At 41.5% G+C, this 12,389-nt stretch overlaps 1 protein-coding gene across 1 annotated transcript in view; it reads left to right on the top strand.

Annotated features, from left to right (window-relative positions):
• DOCK8 (dedicator of cytokinesis 8) overlaps positions 1-12,389 on the top strand; it is a 240,320-nt gene that overhangs the window by 95,617 nt on the left and 132,314 nt on the right. Inside the window, exons 7-9 of the mRNA XM_030815609.1 lie at positions 1,030-1,115; positions 7,333-7,399; positions 9,690-9,839. Coding sequence (XP_030671469.1) covers positions 1,030-1,115; positions 7,333-7,399; positions 9,690-9,839 — 303 coding nt within the window. The remainder of the gene's footprint in view (positions 1-1,029; positions 1,116-7,332; positions 7,400-9,689; positions 9,840-12,389) is intronic.

Consider the following 12,389-nt stretch of genomic DNA (forward strand, 5'->3'; position numbering starts at 1 on the left):
AACATGGCCAACCGTAACCACAAGGAATGGGGACCACAGGGAGAGGTTGGAGTAATGATGAGCTTACCACATTGATCATTCCACCAAAGTGGGTACATATTTACCAAGAAGGTGACTTTACTGCTATTTGCAAGAATGTTAAGCTTGCTGTGGGGTATTCAGTGGAAAGCTCCCGGGAAAAGACAGTGAGACGTGACCCTGTTCTTTGGACCCTTGCGATCGGCAGAGCACTCACCAGTGTTTGGAAAGCATACTGCAAGAGTGAGAATTACTGTTTTCAAGGATTTGCACTGCTCATTTTTGCATACATGAATATAATTAACATAGAATGATAGTTCAGATGCAGATGTTAAGGTTACAGTAGGGACTTGATATTTCTCTTTAAGTCTTTAGTTTCTGTGCAGTAAAATAAACAGGTAGAGCTCTTAATTTGTCATTACTAAATTTCATATACCTAGCACTTTAGCAAGCTCTAACTGCATAAGCCTGTCTAGAACTTGTCAATTCAACCCCAAGTCTCTATCATCTGTTTAAGAAAACAGTGAACTGAGAAAGTGACTCTGTATTATAGGATCAATGGTTTACAGCCTTCAGTGAACCATTCTGACTCAGATTTCAAATCTGAAGCTCACATACTTACTAGTAAAGCCCTTGACAGGAGAAATATTCCAAATGTGTAATTAGAGTGTTTAAAAAACACACAAAAACATCAACAATAGATAGAAGATTTTGCAATGCCATCTGGTGGATGTTACTAAGCCATATCCATGTTCACATTTCCTTCCTTCCTGCTTCAGTCTCTTTGTCTTAAATGCTTGGGTTTCTAAAAGGAGAAACTGTTTGCTGCAAATGCTGGCTTTGAGGTTGGGGGTTGGAAGAGAAACTTTCTTATAAAAGGCAGTGTTAGAAAAAAAGCAAATCTAAGTTAACTTGAGCCGTGAACGGTATCCTTCCCTTCCCTGGGTTAACTCTAATTGGAGCTCCTCACAGAATTCACTAATGATTTCCTTACAATGTGATTAAAAATAGGAGGATGCTGTGGAAATACGTCCAGTACCAGAATGTCCCAAGGAACACCTGGGCAACAGAATATTGGTCAAGTTGCTGACCTTGAAGTAAGTATCAACAGACACACTACCACTGCTTTGAGATTTATCTTGCCTTTTACATACAAATGTTGTATCTATTATCAGAGCTTGAATCAAAGCAGAGCTCCTAAAATACTTTTCACAGTGGGCAGCTGTGGAGTAGTAGAAAGGGCACGTTTGAGTCCATTCCTGGATTTTTTTTCTACCAACCTTTTGATGGTCATTCTTCTGCAATAGAGAAGGCGAACACACGTGTCTACTAAAGTTAGGCACGTAAGGTAATCTAGTGAAATGACCTACGTTAAGAAAAATAGCACTTCAATCAGTGGTGTGCTGGAGTCGACTGTACTAACTCATGAGATCTGACAGTGCACATCTCTTCCCGTGTTCAGTGAAGTCACATTGGTAACTTTAAATTGGCCATGGCAAAAGTATTCACCATGTAGAAATCAGCCAATGCTACACATTTGCACCACCCTCAGCACCCAGAGATTATTTGTTAAACATTTACCAGTATGCCACTGTTGAAACACAATGATAAATGCAACTGAAACTCAGTCTTAGTGCCAGGGGACAAGAGGGAGTGGTGGGGACTGTAGTAAACTATGTTAACGGGGCACTCACTACTAGCAACAAACTCTTGCCATCCAAATAAACAGGCCCATTTTTGTCAACTGTCTTTTCTATTTTTTCAAGAGAAGCTGAAAACCTAGATTTTTCTGCATAATATACCAACTCCCTAAATATGTTCTCATTCCCTTTATAAACACCATATAATTAAAAGAAAACACGACTACAGTCTGGTTTCATCTTGTGGGCCAATTATTTGCCACACACTACTTTAAAGCAGTTGCGTCCAAACGTTTCAATTGTATACTTTGATAGCAAAAAAAAAATCCTCTATAGACATGTATTAATTTTGTACTTTCATATTAAAATATTATCTACGTTATAAAACATATAACTGAGAAATTTTAAAGAATGAACTAGATAAATCTAAATAAATTCTAGTATTTTCTTCCTGCACTGCAATAGATTGTCTTGTGTACTCTCGGAGTGCCTCCATGCCTCTCTTCCTCTCTGCAGACTGCTATTTTCAAGAATTAGTTCTTCAAATCCACAGTCGAAACCTTTAAAGTTGTACATATTTTACCTAAGCAAAACTACAGAAGTGTAACATTTATTTATGTACTATTTGATGGGTCATCCATCTCTCAAAGTCCCTTCGTGGGTCCCTTCAGCAGCCCCTGGTTTGCAGTGAGAAGGCATCTGGATTCTGGGTGTAAGGCTGGGTTTCAACCCCTGGGAACTTCCCTGGGATTTTGAGTTCTTCCCTATAAATGAAGTTGATAGACCTTATGGTCTCAAAATTCCTACCTACCACAAACTTCTATGATTCTAACGCATAGCCTCTGCCAACTTCTTCTGCCTCAGAATACAAGCCAGCAAGTCTGCTCACACAGCTATGGGTGGTCTCTTGATGTTACAGTCTCCTCCCGCTGGCCAATTCTACCAGAGGGGCTTCAGGGCCTTTTGTACGGAGAAATGAGCAGCGCGTAAACCTGCTGAGTGTCAAGTAATGGGCACAGAAAAGCAAGCCCTTGCCCTTGCAAACCAACCTGGCAGTGGGAGCTTCTTTGTCTGTCTGGTCGGCAGGAGGACTGAGTGGAAGTGGCTGTTCCCCTCTGCATTGTTTAGGGAGCCTTCGCTATTGTCTGAGGGACCCACCTGCCCCCACAGGATGCATCATCAGGCTACTTTTAGATGCAGCGACTATGTCATTTGAGATGGCAGAAATTCTCCTCTGTGGTGCTCCTTGCCAAGCTTTCTAGACCTCTCCAGTGAATAAGAGGCAGCTGTTCTCACAGGTGGGAAAACATGGTCACTAAGAGAGATATGTGTTATTTTTAAAAAATTTTAATGGAGGCCAAGTGCGGTGACTCACACCTGTAATCCCAACACCTTGGGAGGCCAAAGTGGGAGGATCGCTTGAGGCCAGGAGTTTGAGACCGGCTTGGGCAATATAGCGAGACCCCCTCTGTACCAAAAACTAACAGATGTGTTAATTTTTAGCCCTATAGCTACATTGGGAGGCTGAGGTGGGAGGATCGCTTGAGGCCAGGAGTTCAAGGCTGCAGTGGGCTATGATCATGCCACGGTATTCCAGCCTGAGCGACAGAGTGAGAGCCTGTCTCTAAAATTAAAAAAAGAGGAGTCACTTGAATATCTCTTAATGAAAATTGTCAAGTGCAGTTTCTAGTGATGTCCCCGCAACTGCCAAAGCAGAAATTAAGTCGAATTGACGTATTTGCCAGGTGCACTTGGCATGCTCATGTGTTTTAAATAGTATCCATACTAACCTATAACTGCAAGAGAAGAGATGGCCCAAAAAGACAGCCGTAGGAATAACTACTTAGAGTAAACTAGATGAAAGAAAGAAACAAATTCTTATAGGTAAGCCTAGAATGTGACAGTATGAACAGTAAAAATATAAGGGTAATATTAATGGCAAATGTTTTCCCATTTACATTGATATGTAGGATTCTATTCATAATACTACACGTTTTAGCAGCTGAGGAATTTGTTTAAAGTTGTGGGCATCTGTAACTGTCTGTATTGCTTTTCAGAAATATAGAAACCCTCAAAGATACAGAAAGAATTAGGCTCCTGCCTATTTTGCAAGTGTTTGTAACAGAAAAAAAAAAGTGACAACAAATTATTTTTCTGTTTTGTATTTTAAGTGGAGAAATATTTTAAGATTTAATACCATCTTATGGAAAGTAATCTCAGCTCTTAGGAGTCTTCTTGATGGTGAAACTTTAATGTGCAGAAAATTTACTCAGGCAGTTTATTTTAAATGCAGATTTTGGAGGACCTCCCGTAACAATCTCCCTCAAGAGATTCTGGTTGAGTAGGTCTCCGGTGGGATCAAGAAGCCTGCATGCTGGCAAACTTCTTTTGCTTCAAAATGCTAGTTTCTGGGGACTACACTTGAAGAACAAACACTCATAGAAAAAGCCCAAGTTCTGTGATCAGAGATGGCTGGGCTCAAAACCTGACTGTGCCGGTTCCTAACTTTGTAGACTTTGGCAAGTTCCTTATTCCCTGGGAACCTTGGTGTCCTGGTGTATTAAATGCAGATAATATCTGCATTACGCTGTAGTTGTGTAGAGTGAAGAGACTGATGTGTGGAAAGCACTTATTATAATACAATTTTAAGTCTTTAATAAATGTGAATTCTCTTTTTCTTTCTCGGAACCACAGAGGTCTTACTACTCAATACCACCCTAAGTATATCACAGCAATATTCAGGCCCTTTGTGTAGTAGGGAGTACACAATTAAACATAGGTTGAGCATGCCAGGCAGCAGCTGGTGAGCCTAGGCCCAGGAAAGCCCCCAACTGGCCTGGTGCAGTGGCTCACACCTGTAATTCCAGTACTTTGGGAGGCTGAGGCAGGTGAATCACCTGAGGTCAGGAGTTCGAGACCAGCCTGGACAACACGGTAAGACCCCCATCTCTACTAAATATGCAAAAATTATCTGGGTGTGGTGGCACATGCCTGTAGTCCCAGCTACTAGGGAGGCTGAGGCAGAAGAATTGCTTGAACCCGGGTGGCGGAGGTTACAGTGAGCCGAGATTGCACCGTTGCACTCCACCCTGGGTAACAAGAGCAAAACTCCATCTAAAAAAAAAAAAAAAGGCCCCCAATTAATGTGCAATTACCTGATAATAGAAAGAATAATCATAGAAATCCTCAACACTGGGCTTTTGAGTGGTAAAATGTATATAACATAAAATGTACCATCTTTTTTTTTTTTTTTTTTTTTGAGACAGAGTCTCGCTCTGTTGTCCAGGCTGGAGTGCAATGGCATGATCTTGGCTCACTGCAACCTCTGCCTCCCAGGTTCAAGTGATTCTCCTGCCTCAGCCTCCTGAGTAGCTGGGATTACAGGCGCTCGCCACCATGCTCGGCCAATTTTTGTGGTTTAGTAGAGACAGGGTTTCACCATGTTGGCCAGGCTGTTCTTGAACTGACCTCATGATCCGCTTGCCTCGGCCTCCCAAAGTGCTGGGATTATAGGCATAAGCCACTGCACCTGGCCAAAATCTACCATCTTAACCATTTTTAAGGTACAGTTCAGTGGTGAGTACATTCACATTGTTCTGCAACCATCACTGCCATCTATCTCCAGGAATTTTTCTCTTCCCAAACTGAAACTCTGTACCCATTAAACAATAACTCCTTATCCTCCCTACTCCCCAGCCCCTGGCAACTCCCATTCTACTTTCTGCCTCTATGAATTTGACTACTCTAGGTGCCTCATGTAAGGGGAATCATAAAGTAACTGTCTTTTTGTGACTGGCTTCTTTTACTTATAATGTCCTCAGGTTCATCTATATTGTAGTATGTATCGGAATCTCCCTCCTTTTATGGCTAAATAATATTCCATTGTATATATGTGGCATATTTTGTTTTGGCCTCACGTGCATCTGTTCATGGCCACGTGGGTTACTTCCACCTTTTGGCTATTGTGAAAAGCGCTGCTACTTGGCATTGTTTTTAAGATACATTCACACACATCATTATACATGATCCTCACAAAAGCCTGGAAAATGGAAAGGCAAGCATCCTTACCTTATTTTGCAGATAAATAAATGGAATTCAGAAAGGTAAGTAACCTGATTAGGATCGCAGAATTAGCAGATGGTGGAAGAGGAACAGAGTCCAGGTCTCTGCCTGGGTGCCCTGTGAGCCTGCCATGATTCCATATTGCCTCATTTCCAAAGGCGCCATTTGAGCAAATAACCCTTTTTGTCTGTGCTCATATTCTGTCCAAATATTCTTCTAAAAAGTCCTCTTTTGAGACAAAGCTATCCATTGATGAGGACATCCTCTCGCACATACCTGGAGACTAAACATGGCTTTATTGACATGACGTCTGAGGTGATGGTGGACTGGGGCCCTTATCCTGGTGCTCTCTAAAGGTAACATCCAAAGCCATGGGACGTCAAGCTGAGAAACTTGGAAGACCTTCATCAGTGTTCCCTGTGCACCTGTAATGTCCACCAAGATACTGAAGGCAGATAATGCACCAGGATTGTGCTTTGGGATTCACCATTTCAAGGGGAATTGGCAATTAGGGCCAATATGAGGGCTCCTCTTTCTAGCTCTCATGGGGCCCCGGCACCTCAGTGTTTACCTGCTGTGCTGAAGCCCCTCCCTGAACTCAACTCAGCAACTCCCCAGTAATGGAGTTAGGAAGGGCCAGACATTCATCCCCATCAAAACCCAGCCTTCTTCTGACTGTCCCACTATAAATCTAAGGAAAAGCAATTGAACTTTTCTTATGTTGCCATCTGAAAAGCCCCCTTCCTTCGAATTGAATAATACAGATCCTATCCTTTAAATTTTTTTTATTTCAGTGGCTTTAGGGTAAGTGGTTTTTGGTTACATGGATGAATTGTATAGTAGTGAAGTTTGAGATTTTAGTGCACCCGTCACCCAAGTAGTGTACATTGTACCCAGTGTGTAGTTTTTTTTATCCCTCATCCCCCTCTACTCTCCCGCTTCTGAGTCTCCAAGGTCCGTTATACCACTCTGTTTGCCTTTGCGTACTCATAGCTTAGCTCCCACTGACATAGAGCATTTGGTTTTCCATTCCTGAATTACTTCATTTAGAATAATGGCCCCCAGTCCATCCGAGTTCCTGCAAAAGACATTATTTCATTCTATTTTATGGATAAGTAGTATTCCATAGAGTATATATACCACATTTTCTTTATCCACTCATTGGTTGGTGGGCAATTAGGTTGGTTGTTGGTTCCATGTCTTTACAATTGTGAAACAGATACTATCCTAGCAATAAAATGTGAAATGTGAAAAAATCCATTACCTCAGACAGAAAGTCTACCCACTGAAAACACAGTAGTTACAATAAGAAGATGAATCACACTAAAGGTCCATTCAGCCCACTCTCTCTTGCAGTGAGTGAGTGAGATATCCCAAAAATATCCACCATGCTTTTGTAATGTCAGCCATGATCTCGAATGATTAGGAATTTTTCACAAACCTCCCATGTTTCTCCGTTAATATCCCAGTGTGATTCTCATATACTTCGAGTTTTCCAAATATTTCAGGAAACTGCTCATATTTTTAACCAGTTTATATATCTAGGTGTTTTCAGAAAATTCAAAATTATCTAACTTAAAGCCACATAGATTTTCCTCTCTTTCTATGGTAGGTTCGAGATTGAAATTGAGCCTCTGTTTGCCAGCATTGCCCTCTATGATGTTAAAGAAAGGAAAAAGGTAAGAAAGCAAAGAAAAATCCAAAACCTAAGGCACATATATTGTTCATGATTCTTTGCGTGTATGTTTTTAAATCTTCTTTGCAGCAAGAACCTATCAGATTTGAAAGCAAATGATCTTTGACGGGTCCAGGTCTGTTGCCTTTGCAATTTTTCAAGCAGTGGTCTAAGAATGTAATTTATGATCTTTGAAGAATTTTAGAGGGAAAGGCTACTGGAGGTGCTGGCCTGGGTGGAATAGAGAAAGAATGAAATAGCACATGGGGTTGTGTATAAAACAAACCCATTTAAATACATTTTTAACAAGCTTGGATGTGCATGTAAAGCTTCCTCAGTTTGAGAGTTCTTTGCACTGTGAAATAGGCTCATCGTGACTGAAGGGCATCTTACATGGTAGAGGTCTCAATGTGTCACAGAGTTCGGACCTTACTTACCAACTGTAATGTGCTTTGAATGAAAACAGTGACCAAGAGCTCTCATGTGTTTTTAATGTTTAGTTACTTTGTGCCTCCTAGAAGAGGACAGCAATAGCAAATGCAGAGTAGGATGGACACTTCTGCCCTTCTTTACCCATCATCATTCTGTATCTAAGGAAACAAGCATCTCCTGCATAAATATTAATCACTGAGATTTGTAGGATAAGTTAACCACTAAAACAAGCAGAACCCCAAACTCAGTGGTTTAAAGCAATAGTTCTCAAACTTGAGCATGCATCAGAATCTCCTGGAGGACTTGTTAAAACACAGGTTGCTGGACCTCACCCACAGAGTTTCTGATTCAGCAAGTCCAGGTGGGGCCTGAGAATTTGCATTTCTAACAGTCCCCTGCTGATGCTGAAGCTACTGGTCAGGGGACCACATTTTGAAAACCGCCGGCTTATAGGCAAGAAGTTGCTGTCTTTGTTTCTTTAACCATCCGGGGTGGGAGGAGGGACCCCTCTGTTCCACGCAGCCACTCAGAAATGCAGGCTGGCAGTGGCTCCTCCATCTTCAGTATGTGCTCTCCCCAAATCACTCTTGTCACTGCCATTGCTGCCCCTGAAGAAGAGAAAAGAAGGATGGAGGAGGCCTGGAAGTTTGAGACATTGCTTCTGCTCACAATTCACTGGAGAGAATTCAGTCACATGATCACCCCTCATTGCAAAGGAGGCTGGTAAATGTAGTCTCTGCCTGGGCAGCCACTCACCACTAAAATTCTCTTGGTGATGAAGGGGAGAACCCAACCAGACAGTGGCTCTTAAGTAATATGACACTAAGAGAGCCAGGAGCACTGTTCTCATCATGCTCTTGCTCAGAATCTTCACTAAGATTCATTCCCTACAACCAGGCTTTCTTCATGATGGCGTTTCTCTACCTTCTTTCCATCCATAGTCTATGCAGAGTCAAGCTAGACTACTGACTAAGCTTCCCCCAGCCGTTCAAGCCTCTGAGATATTTATTCATACTCTACTCTCTCCCTGGTACATCATCACCCTCCACCCCTGCCTATCAGAATCTTCTAAGGCCCATCCATCTCCAGTGCTGCTTCCATGAAAAGCTGTCCTTGTCACCCAACTGCAAATGGCCTGTCACTCTGGAACTTCCACAGTGCTTCTTTGTATGCATGTGGTGACTTGTATTTTGCTTTTAGTGTAGTTAGTTACATGTTTGCCTTTTCCCTCACGTTTTTTTTTTTTTTTTTTTTTTTTTGAGTCAGGGTGTCACTCTGTTGCCCAGGCTGGCATGCAGTGGGGCGATCTTGGCTTACTGCAACCTCTGCCTCCCGGGTTCAAACGATTCATCCTTCCACCTCAGCTCCCAAGTAGCTGGAACCACAGGCACACAGGCACATGCCACCATGCTGGCTAGTTTTTGTATTTTTTGTAGAGGCAGGGTTTCGCCACGTTGGCCAGGCTGGTTTCAAACTCGTGAGCTCAAGCAATGTACCTGCCTTGGCCTCCCAAAGTGCTGGGATTACAGGTGTGAACCACCACAGCCAGTCCTTCCCTCATTCTTGATTGTGAATTAATTGAGAGCAGAGGTCCTGCTCTTCTATAGTGAAGTTACTGATACTCAGGAAATACTGGTGGGTTAATAAACATTTAAATGTTTCAAGGAACATCTCTCAGATGGCTCCAGTATACCTAGACATTGTGACACAACATTTATCAGATTTATCCAGGAGCCACTTTACGATTATTACACTTACTCCTTCAGCAAAATTTCTCTGTGGTGTTTTTACTCCTTTTTAACGTGTTTAAACCATGAATGCAACAGGTCTAACTTATGTTTCACTTTGCTGGTCATTTACAGATCTCGGAAAATTTTCACTGTGACCTGAACTCTGACCAGTTCAAAGGATTTCTGCGAGCTCACACGCCTTCAGTGGCCGCATCAAGTCAGGCGAGATCTGCAGTCTTCTCGGTCACCTACCCGTCCTCAGACATCTACCTGGTAGTCAAGGTAATTCAGCGCGATCTGATTTGCCCAATCTGATGTTTTCATTGCTGCATTGTTCCCAGCACATGTTTGGGGTGCACGAAATCTCAGAATGTGTTCACATATCCTCTGAGATTCGCTTTGTTTCCTTCTCAATTTACCCCTTTTCCCTTCTAAGTAAACTGTTTCAGATACTAGAAAGACTAGGTTTTGGAGACATACAGACCTAGGTTTGAGTCCTGGCTTTACAACCTAGTAATTAAATGGCATTGGCAGTTTCCTGGTCTTTCTGAGACTGAGTTTCCTCATCTGTGAAGTGGAGATAATCACGCTGACCTCAGTGGATAGTCATGACTACAGAATAAAGCTTGGCACATCTTGGGCACCCTTCTCCTGATTAAGGAGAGTTCCCTCAGTGACCTGGTGCAGAGAAGCTGCTGTGGAGAAAGGAACAAAATCTCTGGGTTAGAGTTTCCTAACGATGTTCGTGTTGTTCTAGAGATGCATAGTTAAGTGTTCCCAAGTCCAGGCTCTTACAGTTTGAAGCATAGGCTGTGGTTTTCAAGTTTCACCCTCCTTTTTTTTTTCCTTCTTACCATGTCACAGACTGTCTCTAATGAGAGTTGAAATCTATGGGGCAATTATAAGTAAAAGAGCCTTTCATTCTAGACTATACTCTTTGCTGTTGTAAGAAAACCAGATCCTTTCTCTGTACACCAAAATGGTTAGAAATTAACAAACATCAGGTATTTTACCTACTTTAGGCCAGATAACTGGTCTTATTGACTCTTTTTTTTTTTTTTTTTTTTTTTTTTTTTTGAGCGGTGTTTCGCTCTTGTCACCCAGGCTGGAGTGCAGTGTCACCATGTCGGCTCACTGCAACCTCCACCTCCCGGGTTCAAACGATTCTCCTGCCTCAGCCTCCCGAGTAGCTGGGATTATAGGCACCCACCACCCCAGACCAGGCTAATTTTTGTATTTTTAGTAGAGACAGGGTTTCACCATGTTAGCCAGGCTGATCTCAAACTCCTGATCTCAGGTGATTCGCCCATATTTGGCTCCCAAAGTGTTGGGATTACAGGCGTGAGCCACTGCGCCCGGGCATAAAATCATTGTAAAAACAAAACACCAAATTCAGGTGTCTGATTTCATGTGCCCCCAGCCTCTTAGGTTTGGAACATTATCTGGTTAGTACCCCATGATCTCATGGATTCCAAATAATTCAGGTAGTTTGGAGGTCACTTAACAGATGGCAAATGTCTTTTCACTCTAGCTTCTTTAACACCATATAACAAAGATTATGAGACGTTACTGGAGCTTGAGGGGAACTTATTTAAGCTTATAGAAAGTATAGTTAAAATTATATTGCTGAAAAGACACTTCTATTGTTGTCAAACTTTAATGTGTCTCCTTTTCGTTGCAATATTACTTAGACATACAGGAAAATTAAAGCCCACTATGGTAGCCCTGTAGGTAAGTTCACAATTCTCTGTCAGCCTAGGAAACTGAAGAAGCCAACACTAGTTCTATAGAGCCAAATTTTATCTCAAACTCTACTTCCCAGTGGATGACTTTCTCTTGATTAATCCATCATATTCTGCCAAGTAACAGTGGTTACCCATTGGTTCCTATCACTTACTAAATATGTTCCAAAATTTTCAAATGTATAAATGTGTTCGTTTGGCATAACAGACATACTAAAGGGTTTGGATAGATTTAAGGAATTGAAATCTACTCAGCAAGACAGCCCCTGGTTGGCTTTCTGTTTGCTTTTCTTTATCATAATGCCATCATTGTTGCCTCTTTCCCTTTAAATATATAGTAAATGGTGTTAAACTATTTAGCACATCCAGGCAGACATTATTTGGTAAGAGGGGCTTCTTTCTTTTTTGTTTATATTCCCAGGCCGAACATCAGGGTCTTTACTGTATTTTAGGTAGCATCATCTAGTTCAGGTGTTGCATATAATATGGCTTTAAGGGATTATTTGTGCTTAAAGGTTTAATTCAAGATTTTGTGAATTTTTTTAAAAAAAGAGTTTGTTTTACAATCAAGGAAAGAAGAGTGAAAATGGGAGTGAATTAGAAACTTTTCAAAAATTGTTTAAAAATAGGTATGCCATGCCTAATTTAAATATTTAATAAGTTGCAATGTGCCTATCCTTGCACACATAGGATTGAGAAAATCTGAGAGCCACATAGTTTGAGAAAACACAGAGAGCCTAGCACTTTAGAAGTCTTTCAGATGTTAAATTTCCTGTCTTAAAGAGTTTACAAGCCAGTTAAAAAAACAACTTGGCATTCAAAGAAATGGGTTCAGATTCCTATTTTGCTACATTTGCTGTGTATTGTAGCAAGTTTAGTCTCTCGGTCTAATTGGACAACTATCCCTGTGCCTGAGTGGTTTTGAAGAAAATTGAAATAATGTATGTAAAAACACCTACCCTGTACCTGACATACCATAATTAGGTAAACAATAAATGGCCATTAAATATGAAAAAGAAATAGGTATGCCAAGTGTTAATCCTACCCCTTCTGAATAGAGCAGAAGGTAGTCTCTTCCCTTAAGAAGAGT

The sequence above is a fragment of the Nomascus leucogenys genome, chromosome 1a (genome assembly GCF_006542625.1).
Source record: "Nomascus leucogenys isolate Asia chromosome 1a, Asia_NLE_v1, whole genome shotgun sequence".
Lineage (NCBI taxonomy): Eukaryota > Metazoa > Chordata > Mammalia > Primates > Hylobatidae > Nomascus > Nomascus leucogenys.